General features: G+C 30.3%; 2 protein-coding genes and 1 long non-coding RNA gene across 10 annotated transcripts in view; 2 read left to right on the forward strand and 1 right to left on the reverse strand.

Moving 5' to 3' along the window:
• The first annotated feature begins 95 nt into the window (after window positions 1-95).
• On the forward strand, window positions 96-8,256 carry LOC143194343 (PP2C-like domain-containing protein CG9801). Of its 6 annotated transcripts, XM_076401042.1 has the most exons (9): window positions 112-308; window positions 392-512; window positions 825-1,042; window positions 1,196-1,504; window positions 1,577-1,840; window positions 3,822-4,040; window positions 4,137-4,375; window positions 5,313-5,496; window positions 5,547-8,256. In XM_076401042.1, exons 2-9 carry the CDS (start codon window positions 394-396, stop codon window positions 6,722-6,724), a joined length of 2,730 nt encoding a protein of 909 aa, XP_076257157.1. In that variant the 5' UTR covers window positions 112-308; window positions 392-393; the 3' UTR covers window positions 6,725-8,256. The 6 variants fall into 6 exon arrangements, with proteins under 6 accessions (XP_076257158.1, XP_076257157.1, XP_076257155.1 ...); XM_076401043.1 differs by lacking the exon at window positions 1,577-1,840 and having other exon boundaries at window positions 96-308; XM_076401040.1 differs by having other exon boundaries at window positions 1,196-1,840.
• Window positions 8,257-18,653: 10,397 nt separating this feature from the next.
• AdamTS-A (ADAM metallopeptidase with thrombospondin type 1 motif A) overlaps window positions 18,654-25,419 on the forward strand; it is a 367,686-nt gene continuing 360,920 nt past the window's right edge. For all 3 annotated transcript variants that reach the window (XM_076401036.1, XM_076401039.1, XM_076401037.1), the window contains exon 1: window positions 18,654-18,829. The gene's annotated coding sequence lies outside the window, so the exon portion shown is untranslated. The remainder of the gene's footprint in view (window positions 18,830-25,419) is intronic.
• On the reverse strand, window positions 19,729-20,221 carry LOC143194350 (uncharacterized). Its single transcript, XR_013005303.1, has 3 exons — window positions 20,094-20,221; window positions 19,907-19,988; window positions 19,729-19,852 (listed from the first exon to the last, which is right to left on the reverse strand). It is a non-coding gene; the product is annotated as an uncharacterized LOC143194350 (long non-coding RNA).

A 25,419-nucleotide genomic window follows, 5' to 3' on the forward strand; every position in this document is an offset into this window, starting at 1 on the left:
TTTAATAGTGCCACTGACATATGGTTTTACTAAGGCGTTATCGTTATTCAATATTGAAATGTTGTATCCTATTATTAATTTTTTTGTATTGGATCCTGTCAATTTTGACGTTAGGGACGTATGGGTGTGCCGAACTTAAAAACCTCGTGTAAGCTATCAAATTCATTCAGTGCTGCTTTACAGTGTAGAGTTTAAAGTAACTAACAATGAAATTGAAATAAAACAATAAATCAATGTGTATAACCGCTTTTGAAGGTTATCAACTTATAACAAGCTTTATTCAAATGCGTCTTGATCGTTGAACGTAGGTAGGTTATGTTTTGTTTCCGCAATGTAAATATTTACGTCTTTTCATAATATATTATTATATTCTTTTATATATCCTTTTTAGTCATGCCTTCTCTTAGAAAAAAATTTACAAGTTATTTTAGACAACTTAGTTTTCATAATGAACCTAGGAACAAAAGAAATAATATAAACGAGAATGCTTTTGTGACAAAGTACTTGCAGGGGTATGTATGCTTATTATGGAAATTAGAAGTTCTTTCTATGGAAGTTACTTTTCTTAAAGTAAAATAACATTGTTTTTATTATACATTCAACAGTGTTATTTCTATTAATAACACTGATGTGATGGTTAAGAAATTTGTTATCTTAAAATTGTATTTGGGAATATTTATATATTTTAAATATTTATTTTTGTCTTATTTACTTCATTTTGAATTATACCATTATTTGATAATACTTTTTCAAACACTGTGACTCATACAAAATCAGTAGCTTATTTAAAAAGACTATTAGATATACAGTTGTTTACTTTTTAGACATATCACTTTACATGATGGGCCTCCCATAATTTATGGAAAAAATCCAACCGATTTACCCAATTATGAAGTTGGGAACTATCAAACAGGAACTGAGAGTATTATCGGATGCTATTCTGGGCCAAATGGAGGTTTAACTACAGTTTCAAGGACAGAGAAACACCTTTCTGTACCTGATGATGACATTGATTTTATCGATACTCCTGAAGAGGAATCCAGTAAGTTTTGATTTTATGTAACATTTTAAGACAAATTACATTATATTAGAGGAAATTTGGTATATTTTCTTTTGGTTAAATATTTTTGATAACTAAGAGCATAGATAATGTTCAAAAATATATTTCAGCATCACATTCATAAAATTCTTTCAGTACCTCCACCAAAGCCAAAAAAATCCCCAATACAAGTCCGAGGACAACCTATTGACAATACAACAATGGTTATTAAAGTTGCTGGACATGAATATTGTGTTACCAATAAACCAAAGAGACATAGTAAAAGCTTCAGCTTAAGTAGCATATCTGATATTGCAATTGAAGTTGAAAAGACAAAAATAGATAAGGAATTTTATAACTGTGATAGTAAAAAAGATGTGAACTCAAATGATAAAAATTCAAATAGTCAAGAAAATCAATCTGAGCATGATTCAGCTGATATAGAGAACTGTCATAATTTAAGAAGTAAGGAGGGTATTAAAACCCAATTCAATAATACTGACTCTAACCATACTAATGCTGATTTAAATAAAAAAGAATTAATAACTAATCAAGCAAGAATTGAGGATAAACATGTAGTGAAACAAAAAGAAGAATTGGTACATAAGACTCATGTGAAACCATCTACAGTCAAGAGTAATGACAATGTTTTGATAACAAAATCTAAAACTGATTTGAAGCATGCAGAAAAGCAAAAAAACAACAATTATGCTTTGTCAAAGTCTAAGAGTGAAGGGAACCCTTTCCATCATAGAAAGAGAGGAAAAGTAATTCAAGTTCAGAGGACAAAGAGTTACAGGGGTATACATTTTTGGAGGCATGGGATTTTGCAAATTGATTTTTGAAACTATATGTGGTTTTTTGCATTTTTTTGAATACACTTTTTAAGTGTGCTACATGTTATATGTAGACAGGTGCTTTTAGTTCACATTTAGATAGTAGTTGGCAGTAGGTTAACAATTGGTTTTAGCATGTGATTGGTTTTTATTAGGTGAGCTTCAATAATACTTAAAAAAGGATATCAATTTCTCTAACTAAAAACCCTTAAGACTTTCATTTCACATATATGCATCTTTTTTTTGATATTTTAATTTTTTTTTGCTCATTGGTTCTGATGATGTATGAAACTTGTAAGATCATCAGTTTATATATTTAGTTTTCAGATAATTTTTATTAGACCAACAATTATTGAAGATTCATTTATATTTTTTAATTGTACTTTTAACAGCATGGTTTCTGCAAAGCTGCACATAGTGTGCTTGTGAAGTTAATACAATTGTGATTAATTAATGTTTTATATATTTGCATCATATTATGGTGGGTTTGCATTTGAACATTTTCGCGTCAATCAGCTAACAGCCTCGGAATATTCAGTTTTGCCTAGATATAATTGGATGTTATTCCGTTTTATAAAATATATAAATAATAGTTTGGATTCAGGTACTATGTTATATTATATAGTTTAGTAGAATATTTTTTTATGAAGTATTACCTAAAAAAGTAATATCCTTAAGATTGGTAGGGTTTTTAAAAATATTTCCCAGGAGGACCAGGATTTACCTATTTACTATAATTATTTACAAGTCAATTTTATTACTAAATGTTTTACCGATTATTTATTATGTGCTTTTCTTTTAGATAAGAAATATTATGTATATTAAATAGATAAAATTTAAATTATTGTATTTCTTGGGATTCACCTTTTTGAGCCTCTATCCAATTTACTATTTTTAACTGAAATAAATTTGAATCGAATATAATCGTTTGGATTAAAATATTCGAGTATACCGGAAAATATTTCGGTCTGTTTCGGTTCCTTCGGGTTAAATGTTCAAGTGTAGATCCAGCGTTAAAGTTAACTGGTCATTAATATCTTTTAATTGTTTGTTTATCATTTATTAAATTTTAATTTCAATCAATAACGTTTTACAGACTAATGTCATTGCTATTTTTAGATATTTTTTTTGGTTTCTTTCAAACTAATTTGGCGTTAAAGAATTTCCAGTTCACGTTAATTTTAATTCATTATTAGTTAATGTAGATTTATACTGTGAGGATAATTGTCTCCAGTTTTTTTGAAAAAAAAATGTGTAAAAATTAATCCACGCCTTGAGATTAATTTATATTCAACAAAGTAATCACCTTAGGAAAGAAACATTTTTTCCAGCTGTTTCTAAGCAAGTCATCTTCGTTTTGGATTTTCCTGCTGCCAGTATTAAACTGTCAAAAAGCTAGATAACAACAAAATAAATAATAGTGGCGTCCGTTATGTATCTGGAATATATAATGTGCACAGTAATGTGCTAATCCAATCCATTTTTTTTTTCAAAGATTTACTGATGACGCAGTGGATTAAAACATGATTTTTCTCAATGCAGATCGTGTACAATATATATAGTTTTAAAAATGTAGATTAGCTTTTTAGTCATCCTTCAAAATCAAAATATTAATAATATATTTGTTTTTGCAAATTTTTATTTATTCGTTAATTTGTGATATTACTCATTATGTTTAACCTATTACGAAAATTGAAGATTGACTGCTTTAAATCAATAGTTGTTGAGTATTTTTCTTGGTAATTTATTTTGAGAACGACTAATATTTAAATTGTTAATATAATTATAATTTAGCATGTACTCTTAACACTTCATATAATAAATAAAACATTTCAAAAGCACTAGTATTATAAACAGCATAAGCCTCTGCATATTAGATTAATATATCGCTCTTCTGTGGTAACAATAGCTATCAGCGTTCATAAATGCATTACGATCATTTTTAGGTGAAGATACGACAGGAAAATTAAATGTAAATGTTGACGATTCAGCTTTGCCGCCGGAATGGAATAGGAAATCAGATTACGTTTATGGCTTGTCAGATAGTTTGTACGATCAAAATCAAGTGACGAAATGCAAGAATGGAGATCCGATTGCTGACTGTTTTGGTATCATTACTCGAAACGATTCAGCAATACTGGCTGTTGCCGATGGTGTAAATTGGGGTAAATCTCAAAATACCTCTATACATTTTTTTAAAACATTTTATGGTTTCTCGTCTATTTATATGGTATGAATAATTTTAATATCCTGATTTTAAGGTGAAAAGGCTAGCATAGCGGCAAAGTCGGCTATTCACGCCTCTCTTCATTATCTCAATAAAACAATTTTCAATGATACTAAGCCATTCGAAAAACTTACTACAAAGACTGATGACGTATCTCCGACTGACACCATAACTCCTGATGGCGATGTAAATTTAATTGCTAACACAAGAGAGGTGTTTGTTTGTCTGTTAAGAGCGTTCAATTGTGCTCACGATCTTATATTAGAAAACAAGGTGAGGATCATTAATACAATATAAAATTTGCAAATTGCAAGTGGTTGTTGCATAATGTGGTGGCAATTCATGTTTGATTTTCTTGAAAGCTAGCTGCGAAAATAAGGGTTAGGTAAGATATAATTGTATATACAATGAGCTATTGAAACTTTATATTGTTCACTATAAATAACAAATCACCAATTTAAACCAGGTGGAATTGGAAATAAAATGGGCAACAATAAACTTCACAAAAATCAAGTATAAACCATGTGTTTCAAAAGATATTTTAATTTAAAAAAATAATGGTAATTAAGCCATTTTTCGAATAAATGTTTTGAAACAATTGGATATATTTAAAAAAAATTATAACCTCCTAAAGGTAAACTTCATTTGTACACTTCTTCTTTGAATGAACGATTTTGAAAAATTAAGTAAGCTTACTCAGGGGTTTCTGTTTCTACACTCACTTCAGATTGATTAACTTGTCCACTACGATTAAAATGAGCTTCGTTCGAAAATGACATGTTGGTAAATGTCGAAATTATGTCTGCTTCTTCGAGCATCTGATCATTATGGAACCTCGAGCTCTCATACCATCTGAATTTTGTTGGTCTGTGCAAAATGTCATGTAATATGGGCACATTTCTGTTCAAGATTATTCTGTTTTGAGCTATTTTTGACAGGAATGTTTGATTCATTATTTAATTGGTGAAAGCCCTGAGTACTGCAGAATCTCGTCTGTAGTCTGCATCTGCAGTCGTTTTCGAATCACTGTTTTTGTAAAACTATAGAGTAATATACTCGATATTGTTAAGACCACATTATAAATTAAGCAATTATAAACTGCCTTTTGATATATTTTGTTTTTATTTTATTGTAATTTTTTTGTTTTGACTATATCAAAGATGTATCTTGGGTCGTTTATTTTTTTAATCTATATGTCTTTAACTTTCAGGGAATGTTAACTACATTAACAGTTGCCGTGATTCTCCCATTGAAGCAGAAGTCTCCCCCAAGGACTGATAATGGTGTACGTGTAAGTCTTCAAGAACCTCGCTATGTATGCTGCGTGTGTAACGTGGGGGATACTTTAGCTTATGTTTATTCACAGAAGTATGGTATTAGAGAGTTAACTAAAGGTATTAGTTAATTTGTGTTCGTGTATATACTATAAACCAGGAAATTTTAGGATCTCACGATGTGAATAGTAATCGGGATATGAGAGATGCATTAGGTGCTTTAGGTCCCGTAGATGGTATAAATCCAGAACTTAGTAATCTTACGTTGTCTGTCACTACCATTAATAAAGGAGACATCGTTATGGTTGCTAGTGATGGTTTAACTGACAACTTTGATCCGAACGTATGTCGATTCACCGTTAATTCTACAGTTGATCATGCTAAAAATAAGACCAAGAGACCGGGGACAGCAGGAGCCTCTAGTCAACAAGGAAGCACTCAACCGAGCCATCAGCCATATCACATTCCGTCTGAAATTAAATCCGATACAAAAGTTCAAAGCGTTAAGCCAGAAGAAACGGTTCAAAAACCGCCCGTGAAACCACCAAGAAAAAGTAAAACCCGTAGTTCAATAACCAGTATAACTCCGTCGGAGAGGTCGAGTTCGTCAATAGAGAGCGCGAAACTTCCTCTGGGCCAGCCTATAAGTTCTGATGTTTCGATACCGAGTGGTCCATCCAATGAAATATTAGAATCTACCTCATCAAAAGTGGAGACTGATGAAAAAATAGAACAGCCAACTCAGGCACATGCCAGTAATGAACCGAAACAGCTAAAAAAGTCACTCCCGGTAATAGAGAACAAAGCCAGTAGTCTTAGGAAACAGGCATTAAATCCAAATAGAGGTGAAATTAAAGTTGTAAAACCAGTTAAACAGATACCGAAAACGTTAGAGTCAAATAGAGGTAAACAGGACCCGTCCGGTTATAAGTTTTTAAAATCCAAAACATCACTGGACTTGCGTTCATCCAATCCAAATAGAGTTCAAATTTTGCGGAACGAAGATGGTATACCTTACGTAACACCTATACAACGTTATGAGTTGCAGTTACTTCTTATGGAGGATATTTTAAGGAATGGTATATCGGGAAATGATAATCCAATAACTACGTCAAGAAAACTTTGTGAGAACCTGGTTAGTTTCACTATAAGCATCACATCAGCTAAGAGAAGAACACTAGAAGATATGGACATGTATTTTGATAACAGGAATGGGATTTTGGTTGAAGTTTCATCGCAAGAGAAGAAACTTAGAAGAAAAAAGGTACTGGAGAAAGCTCAATTACTTCCAGGAAAACTGGATCATGTATCTGTAGTGGCCTGTAATATTGGAAATTTTGCTTTTTAATTTAAAGTACAAATTTATTAAAGAAACATTTCGCAACGTTACGATATTTTAATTAATAAGCTTAATTAGTTGGCTATATTTAGCGGCCACAAAACAAATATTCATACATCATCGACATCACTTATCTGTTGATCATAGAATATTTTCAGTTTTTTCTACTGTTAATTCATACATTTCTTGTTGATAATTTTTTGACAAACATTCTATTGTGTGTAGTTTATGTACTTATAAACTGAATGGCTTAAACAGGGTAGAATCATCTGTAGATAACTTTACATTTTCATTTCTATATTATTTGAAATACTGAAAAGTATTGGATGAAATGTAAAATAATTAACCGATAATATTCTAGATACAACAGATATTTATTTTAACTGTTAATTTATAAGATATATTTTCATATCGTCCATTTAGATGTCTATATACATATATAAGGCAACTGGAAGTTTGAGGAATACGTTTAGTATCAAAGAAAGCGGTACGATAATTAAGTTTGGAAAGATCTAAACGAAGGGCCATCATCAATATAGTTTCTGATAGTTTTCACCAATTGCTTAGATTGTACGGTAAATAATATTCGATCGTCTTTTGTTTAACGTTTTTCTTATATTTGTGATTTTATTCATGTTTTTATGTATTTGATCAGATTTTTTATATTCCATTTTTCAAATGTGGTTGTAATTGAACGTACTAAGTAGAAAGTAAATGCAACGAATAATTAGGAGGAGTTTTAAGTTGTTTTGGTTGGTTTTCATTTTTGTGACCTAATATTTTGCATGTTCCAAATATTAGAGAATTTAATTAGAATATATGTTAGTACAATTATTTATTTGGTTTAATGGTTTATTTCTTATTGAGTATTGTATTTCAGACTATTTAATGTAACGCTCTAATTATTACATGATTTTTTAAAAATTGATAACTAGAAATTCTGTCAGTAATAATTCATAATCAATATAATTTTCAATTACATTTAATCATCTAGATACTTATTCCTCAAGGCAATGTTATATGCAGCTTTAATTTTTACAGGTAGTTTTTAGCGTTTTAATAATTTTTAACTTATTTTATGGCTTACGTTTTATAATTGTTGTGTCAGTTGTTTATGTGATATTTTGGTCGGTTTCTGTATATCTGATTTTTCATAGGAAACCATTCGGTATTTATCTGTCCAAAGTATTGTAACCGTCAATATTATAACTAGAAAAACAACATTAACATAACTGCCATAAACTGCGTACCATTTTTTATACAGTATATTAATGAAGTAAATCGAGAACGAAAAATTGTAGTTCGGATTTTTTGTTTTAAGTGCAATAAGGTCGGGGATGATTTTGTTTCGAATAAAATTGCCCCATTAAAATTTCTATTTTTATATAACGGAAATATTTTTTATATTCGAAGATGTTTAAATTTTTTAAAGAATGATATGTATATTATGTCGTCGGTAAAACATTCTGTCATTGATTTATTCCATTAAAGTTTTTTGTTAATTATTTTTCTATTATTTAAATATACGAATATTAATGTAATTTGTGTTTTTTTAAATCCATAGTTCTAAGTTATTTAAACTTTGTGCTTGTGTTCCAATGTAATTGCGATATCCCTATTGCTAATTGGATTTAAAATGGTCAACGTTTTAATTCACTTGAAATTGAACTTTTGATGTATGTGTTAGCATTAAATTAATATATTGTTACAATATTATGACCTTATATATAGTGTATATCAGGTTGTGTTAGATTAGTTACCGATGGATGACTGTCGATTGGACTTCGGAGTGAAATGATGGAGCCATGTTTCATCCATTGTCACATATCGACTCAAAAACTAGGGTTTATTTCGCTTGATCATCTTCAAACACTACACCGAATCATCAACTCGTCGTTGTTTTTGATCAAAAGTGTGCTCGCGTGGCACCCACTTTGCACAGAGCTTTCTCATACCCAAATATTCGTGAATGATATGATGTACAGGTTAAGTTGATATCTTTAGAGTGTCTGCTATTTCATTCAATTTCAATTTACGGTCATTCAAAATAATTTTGTGGATTTTTTAAATGTTTTCGTCGGTATCCACCTCTTATGGTCCACTGCGTTCACCGTCTTCGTCTTCGGTGCTCATTTCACCACGTCTAAACTTAGCCTATCTCAATCCTTGATGGTTGATTTTCCGGAAACTCGGCATTAAGTCAAGTTGTTGCTTCAACTGTATTTTTCTCTTCAAAAAGCAATATTTTATCAACACGCGAAATTCCTTTTTTTTCATAACAAGAAAAGTTGCTTCACTCAAAATGCTATAATTCACAAACTAATGATCTGACAGCTGTCATATTTATACACGCATCTTTTGAGGGTTAGGGCTAACTAAAAAACATATGGATTTAATTCTAGTAGCGCCATCTATGTGTCAGGCCGGGGACTTTTCAGTTGACCTGTTAGCTGTATTGCTCCACGTTGCTGTGATTTAGCAACCTTATTTCATGAGCTTTGAGGCGAAATTTTGGATCATTTCGTTTACTAATTTGTTGATGTGTCCAATTTAACCTACTATCGAGATGTATGCCGAGGTATTTAGCTGTTTCTGCTTGAGGAATCGCGCACCTGTCAAGTGATATAATTGGGTTTTTGTCATTTCGCCTCAACGCTAAATTAAGATGGACAGATTTGGAGTTATTAAGCTCTATTTTCCAGTCTCTAGTTCATTTGTAGATATTTTTGACAGCTTCTACTTTTTCTACAGTCGACAGTAATTTCGTGATAGCAATTTGCTCATTTCGTAGATTAATCCCAAATGCCATACTCGGTCAAAAGCTTGTGATACGTCCAGCAATAAAGATCTATTAATATGATGAAAACCAGTGGATAAGTCGTCGTGGACATCAAGAAAACTCGTTATAAGTAAACACAACAAGAAATAAACAGTATGGTGGACTTCAATAAACAGTTTCTAAACAAAACTCAAACAAGGGTAGTTGACAAGCAATCAAGTAGTCAGAAATGAACGTCAACAATGGTAGCGTACATAATTAACTTAAGTAACATGGGGATCAATAGGAAAAACTAATAAGGTGAGAGGATATTGGAAAACATTGGGGTTTAAGGTTAGCACAGCAAAAAGAAAACTGAAAAGACAAGGAGTTAATTCACATGGGTTAGTATTAAAATTAATTAATATGTTGTTCCGATCGAATTATTATGGGCAAGCAAATAGGGCGTATTAATTTAATAGACCTGTTGTTACAATTTATGCAAATTACCTGAGAATACAAGGAAACCTAAAAACCAACAGCATTCAGATATAAGCAGGCTTATTAGAAGAAAATTGTAGATGGAATAGTTTGAGGACTTTCTCATGAAAATATAAAATTCATTTACATTTAACGTTGAAAAATGCAGATAGATATAAAGTAGACATTGTTATTCATTGAATGATTCATAATGTAAAATACATCATGTTGATGGATCTCCAGAAAATACGCGTATGAGTTGGTATTTAGTAACTTGAAAGATTCAATTTGATATGCTCGAATGATTGCTGCAGCGACTGTAAAAAAAATCTACGGCTACATTTTTTTAATATATTTAGTCAAAATATAATATGGTAACTCTAAGTGTTTTTTCATATCTATTTTATCATTAGTCTACCTATATTGGTGATGAAAAATTATGCAGAATTTAAACGTATTTTTATAATTTTTTAAAGTTACTTTGACCTTATGGAATAATTTGTTTGACAATTGATTGTCTGGTTGCATAAAGAGCATTAGTTTCGCATTATAACTATTGTTAATATTAATTATTGCACTATTATTGTAATATACGGCAAAAAAATATTTCTATATACCCAAAATAATGTATGATTTATCAGAAATTAAATAACTTAAATTAGCTTTAGAGTAAATTTTTCGTTATATTTAATAAAAAAAATCTCACCGTTATAATATGATGAATGCGCAGGTTCTCAAGAATAAGCGCGCACAAAAAACATACGGATCCTAATTTTTGATATTATAATATTCATTATATATTATTATTTTATATATTATAACGTATACTACGAATATATATTATTGATATTTCGTTATCCATTGTAATATTTATAAATGTATTTACACAAATGTTTTTGTCAACGTTTGACAAAGATGTCAAAATTATTGAATCAAATTTGACATATCAGAGGTATGTAACGAACGAAAATAATTTTCATTATTTTTATTTATATAAATCACATTCATATAAATCGAAGGAGACGTTAGATTTAATTCGGAATTATACAGAAATAATAAAATATGTATAATAACCTGAAGAGGTCCTCTTACTGTCACGATAGTCGCGGGTTTGAATTCTGTTTAGGCATTTATTAAAATTTAGTAAATTCAAATAGTTTTGAATCTGTATTATCATCTAAAACTTGGATTTATAGTTATATAAATTATATGCTACTATTTTATATATATTTTATTTTTGTATACGTGTTGAACGGTTGCATATAACGGAAAATCCGAAATATTTCTTAAAAGTGAAATGTTTTTAATGCACATTTCGGAAAATGTAAACGATACTTTATATGTTATTTTGTTTTCGTTTCATTTCTGACGCATTTCCTTTTCATGTATAATGCTATTTTCTTTGTACTGCTAATTTTATTTTACTACTTTTGGGATTTAATGAAAAAAAATATTTCAACGAATATTAAGATAAAACTTTAAAATGCTAGTGAAAAGTGGAGTAAATAATTAATGTTGTGCGTTAAGTAATTTAAAATTATCACATGGAATGATCTCAAGTTTTAGTCGATTTTCTATCGGCTTCATATTTTTTTTCGTTTCATTTATTTGGGTTTTGAGCTGAATAAACTTTATTTGACAGTGATTTTTATTGTGTTTGTTAAGTTTGAAAATATTAGCTGATGAATTTACAGTAGCTAGTAAAAGTAACAGCAAACAGATTGTAGTATAGTAATTGATAACTTATTACACTGATTTTAGTTGTCGAAAGTATTACTGAGATCATCGAAGATGAAAAATGTTGTAGACGATCCCCATAAACTGAAATTGATACGTTTGAGTCAAGTACTCAATCCAAACTGTCGTTGTGTAAGTAAAATGCGATCAATAATCAATATTAATGCTAGTGATAGCTTGAAAAATATTTCAAGTTAAGCATCCAAGTTATTGGTTAAAAACAACTGAAGTTATACGAAAAAATAGAAATGCTTTTGGCGAAGTCTATGGGACGAGGTAATGAAAATCTGAACGACAAGTTATAAAAGGCATGAAATGGTGTTATCATGTTAATAATCAGACAACAAAGCAATATGTCATCCGCTTGGGACTTTATTTACTAATTGTATGAAACGAAAATCGATTGATAATAGTCAGGACATGGTAAACAGGAACAATAACAAAAAACGAAAAAATTACGGGCTTACATCCGCGTTTGGTTCTTAAAAGAACCTTGAATATCTTCACGACATTTCGACATAAACCCATCTGCCATCTTCAGATATTTCTGTCTTTTGTTCTTAAAGAAGCCCGGAATGCTACTGCAAGATGTAACACCCGAGTAAGCATCAGAAATAACAACGAAAATGACATCGGTCGAATCGATTTTTTTACGTATTATTTATTACATATATTATATTTATTTATGTTAATTATTTCTTCTTAAATTTTAAAGTTACATATTTCACACTAAAATTATTAATAATATATTATCTATTGTAATCTTAACATATAGTCTATCCAAAATAACAGTGAACTCACGTCATCACGATGTCGAATGTATTGCCTATCGCAATTTGTAAATGTACTATAATATAAGAACAATTATATTTGATAACATTATTTTTGTTTCACTATTTTATTTATATTAGAATGTTGTAATATATCAAAACCAAAATGAACTAAAACTGAAAGTTGATGTGGCAACATTGTGACTTCATAAATTTAGATGGCGTGAGTTTACTGTTTTATTGAACGGACTGTACGTACTTACCAGAGTGTTAATTTGAGGTTTGACAAGAGTTTCAAAAATAAGTCAAATCTGCAAATGTCAATTTGCGAAAAACCTGATCCACACCTATCGGATATGATTATCTCTGTAAAATGCCTTAACTTATAGAAAATCCCTACGAGTCATTTAAATATTAAATAATATAACATCGTAGGGCTGGATTTGTCGGGGATTTTATATAGTGTATCCATAAAACAGCGAATTTACGGCATCAGAGTTTATGACGTCAGCATATCGCAATGTTGCCGCATTAATTTTGGTTCACAACCCTTTCCGCTTTGCAACTTCTAATTATTATCGTTAATGTTTTGAAGAGTTTTGTGGACATTTGACAACAGGGTCGACCACTACCAAACAAAATCTAATTTTATAGATTGATTCCGTTACATGTTCCGACACATCAATTTTCTGTATCCGCGCGAATTTAAAATGCATTTTAGATTTTTACGAACTGCATTTTGCAATAATTCGGCGACATCTATGACCTACGTTGGCTTTTTTTATTGGAAGGACCATAATGGGAATCCGAATAATCCGATTTTAATATACAATTATGAGATCTAATTCGTCCGATGCATATAAGTTGCCCCGTAAAATAAGTAGATATTTAGATTTTGTTGGTAAATAAAAGTAGCAGTAGATCTAGTTGAAAAGATGGGAATAACTGGTTCCTGAACAGTATTCAGTTCAGGGCTTCTGTACAGATCATGAAGAATATAATTCTTTATCATATATTCTTGGAAAATATTATAAAATAATTTTAGGTCATAACAGATGAAATAGTTAAAAATCTGCATTGATTTTTATATATATAGTACATTTATATCATATCTTATTCCATAGATTAATTTGATAACTCAAAACAACTAACTTAACTTAATAACAGTAAAATTCTGTTTGATTTCCCTTATTTTTAAAATTATATATTCAGTTGAGATCGTGTTTATAGAATCAAATTGTTCCACCAATTTTGGGAAAACTTATTCAGTAATATCTCAAAAATCAATTTTAACAGTCAGAATTATTCCCAAGTAACTCTTCGCCTTTTTAGTGTGACAATATTACTTCTCAAACAGCATTGGTTCCTTGTGACTTTCTGCACTATTTGTATAAAAACAGCTTTGAATCGTAGGAGGCCATTCCAAATTGAGATTCAACAGCTACCTCTAAGAATTTCTTCTAATATGGATTTCTTAAATCGGATAAAATAAATTTGGAAAATAAATAGTTTTTAAAGTCTTATTATTTCCTATATTTACAAATTATGTGTTACTTAAATTAAAACAATTCTGAGATCATTGAAACTAATCTCGTCATTATTATTTTAAAGTAATTCCCAAATTTTTCGTTTTAGCATAGCATTTTTGTTAAAGGTGTCTAAATACTTTTAATAAACTTTTGAGAGAAACTTCAAATCTATGATATATGTTCAATTTAAATACCCTTAAAATCGAAATAAACATATAAAAAGTGACTATCAGTCTGTTTATATTAAATTACATCGTTCATATACCAAGGAAATCACGCATTTCAAATTCTCGACAGTTAAGTTAACATATTGTTGGGAACATAATTATTTTATACAAAATTAAAGTAGAACGGCAAAAGTTTGATAAAGCCGTCAGTATTTTTCTCTACGTATGTATGTCACTGAACTTCTTTTAAACGGTTGGACCGACCATAATAAATTTTTTTGTTTATATTTTGTGTGTATTCGAAAATGGTTTTGGTCCACAAGCGGACCTGACAGGTGGCGCTGCGTTAGCTTTCCAGTGTCTTTTAAACATTTGTATTGTTTTCACTGGTATTGTGATCATCTTATAATATTTATTTTATTGTCGAAATAAATTATTCCGTCCAAACAAAAAGCCAGTATGCAGACAGGACAATGTATATTGGGTCCGCTAGTATTTTTATATAATTTTTGTATTATCTGTTCAAAGTTATCTTGTACATACGTCATTTAAATTTGTGATAGCAAAACGTCGTCAAATTCTAATCCACATAAATCGAACAAAAATGTTATCACATATAATTTATTCTAACATTATTGTATATCTAAAAACTACAGTTAATCATACAGCCACAATAGTTTATAGGTTAGAGTTATAATCTCTTATCGACTTATCTTAGGACTCTTATATTACCGGACGACTTTGACAGGCTCATTCGTTTACGTGTTCGAACTACTCAGACGGCATTGTGTCTCTTTTTAACTAGAGTAAAATGAGAAGGAAAATATTGTCTGATTCTGAAACGAAGTTATCAATTGCGGCAGGCAATACATTAAAGGCAAAAAAACTTTGAATAGACTATTGTTTACAAATTTTAGACGCCTTACAATGTTAATTTGACAAGAAAATAGCGAATCAGCGAACTGAGTAGAAATAAAGTTGGGATGGATTTTTTTTCTTTTTGACGCAGGTGTCTAAATCCTTTTAATAATGTGCATGTTTTTTTTACAATTTCTAGATAAATCAAGGTTTTTTTACATCTCTGAAGTTAATATATTTAGGAACACAACAGAAGAACACAATTATTTTATACAAAACTAAAATTTTTTCTTAACCAAGATAGTACTAAATGGTCTTCTGTTGACGTGATGATAGGAATGTGGGTGACAGAGACCCTGGGACTGTCGTATTGTATACTTACCGCGAATGATGGTTAGTAGAGAATAGAGTTAGATAATGATTTGATCAGCGTATATGTAAGGTGTCAAGGGAGAGTTTAACACTGAACATGTTCTTAAAACTCTTCACGAATGGAATGCCTGATTCGAGGTTGAAGTTTTTCACAAATCAAGCGGCATTGACTAACGCACGGATTTTTTGGATTGGAACACCTGGAGTTGGGCAAGGTATCTCTGAGATGTACTTGTACCAAACCTGTGCTCTATAGGAGGAGATTGTTAAAACCAGAATTTTATCGCCTTCTGTGGGTAAAGGGATCTGGGGAAGAGGTATAGAACATCAAAAGTTTAGTTGTAAACTCAAGCTGCCCCACAATGCCAATTTTACAAGAAAACAGTAGAGCAGCCAGCAGTTTCGGTTTCGGTAGAATCTCAGCCATATTCAGGTGTTGCTTTTTTTGTTTTTTGTTCTTACATTGAGCTGAACTGAAAAATATAATATAGGGTGGGGCAAAAGTCCCGCTACCATTGGCTCAATTTCCGCTGAGTGGCAATAATGGAACAATTATTATTAATAAATATTGTCGCTATTTCTGCTCGTTTTTGTGGCGTATATTTATTCATAAAAAAATTTGGATGTCTACTGAACACAATGGTTAAAGCGAAACTGACTTAAAGGTCACATAACCAAGATGGCGCGCAATCAAAATGGTAGCGGGACTTTTGCCCCACCCTATATAATAATATAAAAAATATATATTTAAAATATGGCATTTATTTTTTTATATTAGCGCCTTTAGTGGATGAAATTTCGAAGTTCAAACAATAGTCCAGGGATAGGACCAAGTGTATATATGTTATGTAATGGCTGCTTATGGCTCTGATTATCCGGCCATATGTTTGAAAACTACCTGAATGGTGAACGAGTGAGACGGGTTGGTCTGTTTTCTAATAGACCCTTAGTGCCGCTGTTTATCGCCTCTTTTTTCCGTAAAATAAAATAGATTTTTTAGTAAAATAATAGTTTCTTTGTTTGTTTAATATCCTTTTACATATTATAACTGGTGTAGTCGGTAGGATTCTTAGGAGAGCATAAGCCTTTTCTCTTTTGAATTTATTCAGTTAATGGGAATCAAGTTAATTATCAAAAAAAAAGAAGACAGGTTAACGCTGGGTTGGCAATCGTTCTGCAGTTACCGTTTTGCAGTTACCGTAAGCGTTTCTTGGTGTGGTTAAGTGGACTTCAGGTAAAAATATCGCAGCTAAAGCTGTAAGGTCATAAATGGTGGATTTTACTCAACATCCCTTAGCCATAAACCATACCAAGTAAAAAGCATTTAAACTTTACTGCTCAAGGTGCGACATGCATCACAGTTAAAGACATAAGGCCATCAAAGGCGGACTGAAGTTGCTGTGAATTAACATCGTCTACTTGAATGGCAGAAGCTACTTGAATGGTCGGATTGCAGTAGTTCATTTTCTTAGCAGACAATTGGAATTTGGAGTCACTAAAATTTAATATAATTCCGTAGAGGGGTATCATAGAAATTTTGGTAGAAACAGTGCCATTTCGAAGTTCTTCAAAGGCAAACTGGCTGACGAAGGTACAATCGATCCTCAAAAACAAGTTTAGTAACAACTATATGCTGTCCAGACGGAATAACGTCCACCTACTCCCCTGTGGCCGTTTCTTTAGGAGGGTGGTATCTTTAGGACTATCTAGAGGAGGATAAGCATAGACTTTCCAGTCATCTGTTTTTCTAACTATCTGACGTGAATGATTAAGACGGGTTGGTCTGTTTTTAAACATACAATAATCATCGATTCCATACTCTTGCGCATTCTCAAATATTTTAAAATTTTCTCTACTGTAGTTTATGGGAGTGTTTATATTATTCTTGGATTGGTCTACATAATTATTTATTATTTAATAAAGAAAATTAGCAGTAGACAATATGGAAATACGCGAGTGTAGGTAAAATGTTATAATTTTGTAGATTGCTAAATAACAAACGTTTTTTTATGCTATACGAAGACAGAAGTAATATGACGTAATTTCGGTAAGTGCGATATGCGAAAAGGTTGCAAATAAAAATTATATGTTACTTTCTATAAGATAAGCAGCCCTATCATAGCTACCAAAGATGTGAGTAGAATTGGTGAAGATTACTGTATGCCCTGTTTTTACTCTCAGTGTCGCTTCGTATCGCCGTTCAACCAGTCGCCTTATCTTTTCTTGAATAAATCAGTTTTTAGGTACAATCATAGCTTATTTGTTTAAAATTATTTCGTAAAATGGAACTTCTGCCCGTCTACGGAATTATTTAAAATTTTGATGATTCGTGATTCCAATTATCTGCCAAGAAACTGAAATCCGTCGACGATGACCGTTCACCATGAATTGTAAGCTTCTGCTATTCAAGTAGGCTATGTTAATTCACAGCAACTTCAGTCTGCTTTTAGTGGTCTTACAACTTGAACTGTGATGCAAGTCGCACCTTTAACTGTGAAACTTAAATGTTTTTTATTTGGAATGGTTTATGACCAAGGGCCGTTGAGTAAAATTTACATTTCATGACCTTACAGTTTTAGCTGCGATATTCTTATCCGAACTCCACTTAACTAGCTTCGAGCAACCGCGGAACGATTACCAAGCCAACGTCAACCTGTCTTATTTTCTTGATAACATAATTCCGGTTAAATGAATAATTTCAAAAGAGATGAAAAAGAACAGCCTTATGATTTTCCCAGAATCTAGAAGGATATTAAACAAAAAAAAACTATTATTTTACTAAAAACATTGTTTTAATTTACGGAAAGAAGAAGCGACTTGTTGAATGGCGATACAAAGCGGCTGTGAGGATCTATTAGAAAACAGACCAACCTGTTTCCCGCGTTCAGCTCCACTGTTTTCTTGTAAAATTGTCATTGAGGGAGGCTTAAGTTTGTAATTGTAAACTTTTGGTGTTTTATGTTAGTTTTGTGTAAAAAATATAATTTAAACTTTAGAAACTAACTAGCCGAAATTTTTATACATTAACTTATAATATATATATATATATATATATATATATATATATATATATATATATATATATATATATATATATATATATATATATATATATATATATACATTTTAAACATTTTAAACAGAATTATTATACCCAATGTGATCTAGTGAGGGTGTAACTGAAGAAATGAACCCTTCAAGATGCCTAGTATACACACCACTATATACACGCAACTATATATAACGTGGTACGTTCCTTACTCCGTTCAGTCATCGCGCTGCCGCCATAGATACACACTACTGTATCGAACAGACTATATCGATTCGAGTAAATGGTTGTTTCTTCTTTTTTTACGTGTTATCAATGAAAACTGTTTCGAAAAGTTGTCTAGTTGTGGTTCCTATACCTGCGTGTTGTTATTTGTTTTGACGTATAATACCCGGTAAGTTTCGCGCCTTTTTTTTTAAATAGACTTTATATGGTTAAATGAGTGATTTTTTATTACTTAACAAAAAATGTTTAATTTTGACCGCGCTCATCCTATCTGCTCCGTGTTTTCATTTATTGTTTCACTAATATTGATGGTATTGCGAAAGCGTTAATTTATCACTTGATAGAATGTTAACAAAATAAGAATTATATATTAATAATTAATCTTCTTCCGGTAAAAACTGTTTTATATCGTTCTAATGATTAAATTCGTTCTAAAATATTATAATTTATTTTAGAATTTTTACTAGAAAATATATTTATATAAAATATATGATATTTGAAAAAATATAAGTGTTTGTTTTATTTACGTGTACGTAACCTACCTTTTCGTAATTTAACGTTATTGTCATTTATTGGTATTTGTTGCGGTAATGATCAAAGTGCAATTTAAAAAACGTGAATTACTATTTCCCCTATCTCAAATTTATTTTGTCGTCACGTTTCGTTATCACTTTTTGATATCGACTGATAATATCTTTGCTTTCAAGACATTTTTAATCTCATAAACTAATATTAAGTTGGCGAAATAGACATTTTCAACCTGAAAAAAATATTATTAGACTACAATTTAAAAGAACAAATGAATTTACGATAAAGAGTAGATTTTTATACGTGTTCGATATTGTATAAATTTACCTGCAGTATAGACAAACATCGCTTCCTTTGAGTATTACTTATTACGATCTGTCACGATCCATTTTCGTGAAAAAAATTGAAAATTAGGAAAATATTAGATAGATGCAATCCTCATGTAATATTTTCACCATTGATCCTGCAGATGTTTCTTATTATTGATTAACTATATTAGTATTGAATCGTTCACCAAGCACTATTAATAATTACCATATTATTTTGGCAATAGGTTCATATCTTAACGTCGTTTTTTTGGTGCTGTTGCTTGTTTTAGCCCGGCTTTCATTTCTGTCCGTGCTGATCCGAATTATTTGATGGAAAGTATCCTTGCAGTATAATCCTGGAATAGATTGTCTAATATTGTTCGTTCATGTGCCGCATCGAAATTTTCTACCTGATTACAACTTACGTTTTTTGAGACCTTTGTTATGAGTATTTTCTTACTCTGTTTTTGAGCACAGGTTACTTGTCATAATCTAGAATTTTGATTTCTCATCAAGAAGAATAAAACGACATGAAATAGTGAAAAATAATGAGTGGATTATGCACATAAACACTGGAATGAATTAACATTTTAATACCTCTTTCTCTGGAGCATTCTTATAATATCTGTAAAAAGCCAATAGTCACTATCGGCAAGATCTGGATTATGCGATGGCAATGTAATTTGTTGTTGTTTGTTCAATATTACTGGAGTTTTCAATGTGCGACTTCTCTGATAACAAAAAAAAATTTTATTAAAACAAATCTTATCACGTGCTGAATGTTATTGAAGGTTAGAACAATTAGGTTAGGAATTAACGTGGTATATAGGCAGCCCCACAGTTACAGATGATTTGAGTATAAACTAAAACTTTAAGTAAAATTTTAATTTATATTCATAATATTTTGAAAGTCATTTATCGAAAATGTTTTAAGTTATTACAGGAAACCCATTTTTGTATATATACATAACTATTTCAATATATCAAGAATTTTATCAGGTCAACGTCAAAGCAAATGTAATTTATTTTATATTTTATTGTTAATTTAACATATTTGGTGCGCCTATTTTCGATCTTCCAAACAAATATTACTATCATTTCAAGATCATTTTAAAAAACTATTGTGCTGGGCTTTTGATTTGGAATTAAATAAAGGACCCTGTAGACTGCCATGAAATCTTGACCCGTGCTGATTGTTGCTAAATGAAAGTTAGAACAGTTAGGTTAGGAGAAGACGTTGTATATAAGAAGTCCTAAATATATGCACATTTATAGACAATTTGAGTATAAACTAAAAATATAGTCTATTCTAAATAAAATATAGTCTAAATTCTAAATATAGTTTTAGAAGTATTTTTGTACATACGTCATCAAGATGTTTAATGTATTGCCTGCCGCAATTTGTAAAATCGTTTCAGAGTCAGACAAACATTTTCCTCCTCATTTTATTCTAGTTAAAAAGAGACACAATGCTGTCTTATTAGTCCCAACACGTAAACGCCTGCCAGATTCGTCCGGTTGTCAGACCTATACAAAATTCTTGAAAGCAATAGTGCTAAGAGGTTATAACTCTATCCTATAAACTATTGCGGCTGTATAATTAAATGTAGTTTTTAGATATACTATAATGGTAAAATAAATTATATTTCATTTTTGTTCAATTATTTAATTTAGATTAGAATTTTGTTGTAAGGCAAATCCAAACGTCACAAATTTAGATGACGTACAAAATAAATTTGGATAGACTATATATTGAATTTTTAATTTATTTTAATAATATTTTGAGCCTCATTTATCCAAAAAGTTTTAAGTTATTACAGCAAAACTATGTTTGTATGTGTACATAACTATTCTAATATATCAAGAATCTTATCAGGTCAATGTCAAAGCATATGTAATTTATTTTATGTTTTATTGTTAGTTTATCATATTTGGTGCGCATATCTTCTATTTTTTAAATAAATATCACCATCAGTTCAAAATAATTTTAAAAAAGAATTGTGCTAAGTTTTCGATTTATTAAGGAAAATACGCCATAGTTTACGATGAAATCTAAACAGGACTGGTTGTTATTAAAGGTTAGAACAATTAGGTTAGGAATGGATGTCGTATATAGGCACCTCTATATATATCTACAGTTAAGGATGCTTTTAGATTTTTGTGTATGTACATAACTATTCTAATATGTCAAAAATCTCATCAGGTCGATGTCAAAGCAAATATAACTTATTTTATATTTTATTCTTAATTTAATATATTTCGTATTCATATCTTCGATTTTTTAAACAACTTTTACTTTTATAGAAATTTCAAAATTATTATTGTGCTGAGATTTTCATATGAAATTAAACAAAACATACTATATATAGTTTACAGAACGATGAAAAAGGAAGAGTTACTGTTATTGTGATTTCTATGAGTATTATTACAAAATCGTAGGCGAAAAATTCCAATTTTTTTCATAGATGATAGATATCTGATAAAACATTCTGACACGGACGAAAGCCTGAATTTGATTACAGTTTTATATTGATTTAAAAATAGTTTTTCGGTCGGTTCTATAAATAAGATAGTTCGCGAAATAAACTATTTATTCAATAACTTCTTTAATTTGTTCGACACGACGTCAAGACTTTAAAGGTACTTCTGAGAACCAAACGCCGATGAATATATTTTTTTTTTAAATTTTTATTTGCCTTTTGTTTGCCTCTCAACCTTTGATATAATACCTTATTAATGATAATACCTGAAATTTAGATATGCTATAATATTTATCAATTTTTATGAAGTACCTTATTTTTGTTATTTCAATATTTTCTTTCCACATTACAAAGTCCTCAATCGAATTAAATTTCAATGTTCATTGTTCAACTTTTGCACTTACACAAAGCACGTTGGTTAATATCTCTGAAAATTTTCTTTTCATAGATATAATTTTATCTAACGTATAATAAACTAACTATTGAATTGAATTTAATTTGCAAAATTAAAATGAATACTTACTTGGAAGACATTTTCTCTAAGTTAGATGTTAGATGCCTGTTAGATGATTTGGAGATATTCACAACTAAATGACTTATTTTGTTATTATTAACGATATATAAAACTAAAAACTGAATGGTACAAATACTGAAATATTATATTTTATGTGCAACTTAACTGTATGTGTGCGGTATGTCTGAATGAATAACTTTTTAACCTTACTTATAAAATCTAAAATTATAAGTTCAAGGAAACCGCAATACGAAACAAACGAAAATAAATAAATACACTATTGGTTTGAACTCTACTACTTTTTCGCAAAAAACAACTCTAAATGGCAACATCGTAAAATGAAGCGGAAACTACCGAAGTTTATCGAATCTCTGGTACTATAAAGCATTTGGTTGACGAAGTGCTTGAGTTTTTTAGAATGCAAAAGTAATTTATATTCGTAAATTACCTCAAAATTCACCAAATAATAATTAGTACAGCTTAAAAATAATTGCTAAAATCAGCGAATTAACCTAAAAATTGTTGAATTCTTATTAATGGTTGTTTTCGAGTCTAGTAAATTTTTTGGTGGTAAACGATTTTCATTTAAACAAATAGATAATAGTTACCGCATATAACCGTTGAGGGAAAATATAGTGAAAATATAATAATTTTTCAAGCATGACATTTGGTGATTAGTCACAGAATAATAGAACAACGGCTCAATAGGGGTCTTTATTTGAGATAAGTTTGGCATCGTACTAACTAGATGGTGCTATGAGCGCCATTCGAGAAATTAGATTGGTTCGATTACCGACTAATTATCACTTATTACTATTTATTACTTGATTTACTTTATGTTATTAGCACTAATAATACATTTTAGTTAAATATTAAATTTGGGACCATTAGATTGATGAAGTGTTTTAGAAATTAATTTATCTCCTTCCGTTTATTGCGGAAGCGATTTTATAAAAACCTACGTCTATTTCCTTGATTGATGACGTGTGAATATAAAATAGCTTTAATTAATAAATCTACGGTGTGGAAATAACACTGGCAACAAGAAATAATTTTGGCAATCCGTGGAATATTCTTAAGTTAGTGATTTAAAATTTTAGTGAGTTTATTTAATAACAATATGATTGTTACGTTTTTGTTATTTTATTTAAAATTAATTATAGAAGGATAATGCAGATTCTTGTATTATCCTTCCAATAAAACAGCCAATTCGTCATCAAAATTTTAACCGCCACATTTTGGTTTAGAACGTTTCCTGATGTGTAACATTTAACTATTATTACTACTATTTTGAAGAATTTTGTCGATGTTTGGCAACAGTGTCGACAATGACCGAAATAAATCAAATTTGATAGATTAATTGGATAGATTAATCTATTCAAAGTTTATTTGTATATAGGTCATCAAATTTTTCATACGACTTTGACATACGACAAAATTCTAATCTAAATAAAATAATTGAACAAAAATGTCATCAAGTATAATTTATTTTAACATTATGGTAGTTCTAAAAACTACAGTTAATGATAGAGCCACAATAGTTTATAGGTTAGAATTTTAACCTCAGAGTTATCACTATTGCTTTGACTTGACAAGCTTATTCGTTACGTGTGTTAATGAGACAGCATTGTCTCTTTTGACTAGAATAAAATGAGAAGAAATATACTGCCTGACTTTGAAACGCTTGAAACTTTGAAGTACGCCTGTGACTCTGTTTGATATCCTTTTCTATGTTATCGAATTTTTTCGATAGTTTGACTAAACAAAAGAGAATAAAACTCTCTAAAGGTCGTGATTAATTTTTTTTTAGTTTTTATTGTTAGATTCTCTTTGATAGTTATATTAAAATTTATTATCGGGGTTGTCGTGCATATTGATGTTTTATCACATATTCGGATATGGTATATCCTTATAAAGAACGGCATAAATTCCCAGCTGTGCGCTGGCCAATGAACGTCTTCAAAAGACTGATAACCTGGTTTTTGATCTTAACACTTAAAGGTTTATGTGTAGCGCAGCTGGTATGGCACCTTACGCCTCACTGTTGAAGTTTGTTAAATCTAAATAGTGTAACTCTGACTCTAACGGTCATTTTGATTATATTTTGTCCACTAATTTCCAAAGTTGTTAAGAGTAGATCGATGAAATTTTTAGAAGATGTTAAATATGGTAGCGCGAGGGTATAAAATATTTATTATGATGCATTTAATTGAAAAATATGTTTTCTTAATGCTTGGTAATGTTTTCATGGATATAAAAATGTTTATTACAACCTAAAAATTATAATCAACTCTTCCAGATTTTTCAAGGAACAGCGATACTAAATAAATATTACATAAAGTACATCTTCAAATCATACAGGGAGATGTCCCTAACGAGCTCTCTTACGCGAAATTTAAAATAGACCATTTAAAGGTAAAAGAAGGTAAAGGGGTGTACTTGATAATATTTTCGAACTAATGTGTTCATTTTAACGTGAAAGATAAAGAGCAATTTTGTGCAAACATTACACAAATACACGATTTTTAAAGATTAGTGTAACTTATTTTTAACCGACTTCGAAAAAGGAGGAGGTTCTATGTTCGGCTGTATATATTTTTTAATGTATGTTCCCCGATATCGCCGTCTAGTGTAGGCCGATTTTCAAAATACTTTTTCTATTCGAAAGAGTCCACTTCCGAGGTGGTCTCATTGGAACCAAATCAGGATCTGTTAGGGAGAAAGGGTGAAATCGACGGAAACGCACAAATTTCAAAGGCATGTACAAAGCTTTCACAGATTTTTTAACCAAAATACTCAGATATTTGTATATAATGTTATTGCTGAGCTAATGTGTCTGAAAATCGGAAGCCGTTACTTGCTTTTTAAACACTAACTATAGTATACAAGACATCGTAGAAATATTGTAGACATCAGCTTCTATGGTGTA

The sequence above is a fragment of the Rhynchophorus ferrugineus genome, unplaced genomic scaffold, assembly GCF_030347505.1.
Source record: "Rhynchophorus ferrugineus isolate W39M unplaced genomic scaffold, kcgeb_rfMv2 rfM3, whole genome shotgun sequence".
Classification (NCBI taxonomy): Eukaryota; Metazoa; Arthropoda; class Insecta; order Coleoptera; family Curculionidae; genus Rhynchophorus; species Rhynchophorus ferrugineus.

Excerpts from the sequence above, each read along its gene's own strand:
- LOC143194343 (XM_076401040.1), top strand. The coding sequence starts at position 394 with ATGCCTTCTCTTAGAAAAAAATTTACAAGTTATTTTAGACAACTTAGT. Across the intron at positions 1,841-3,821 it reads GAGGACAAAGAGTTACAGGG|GTGAAGATACGACAGGAAAA; the intron begins GTATACATTTTT and ends GATCATTTTTAG. Across the intron at positions 4,376-5,312 it reads ATCTTATATTAGAAAACAAG|GGAATGTTAACTACATTAAC; the intron begins GTGAGGATCATT and ends TTTAACTTTCAG.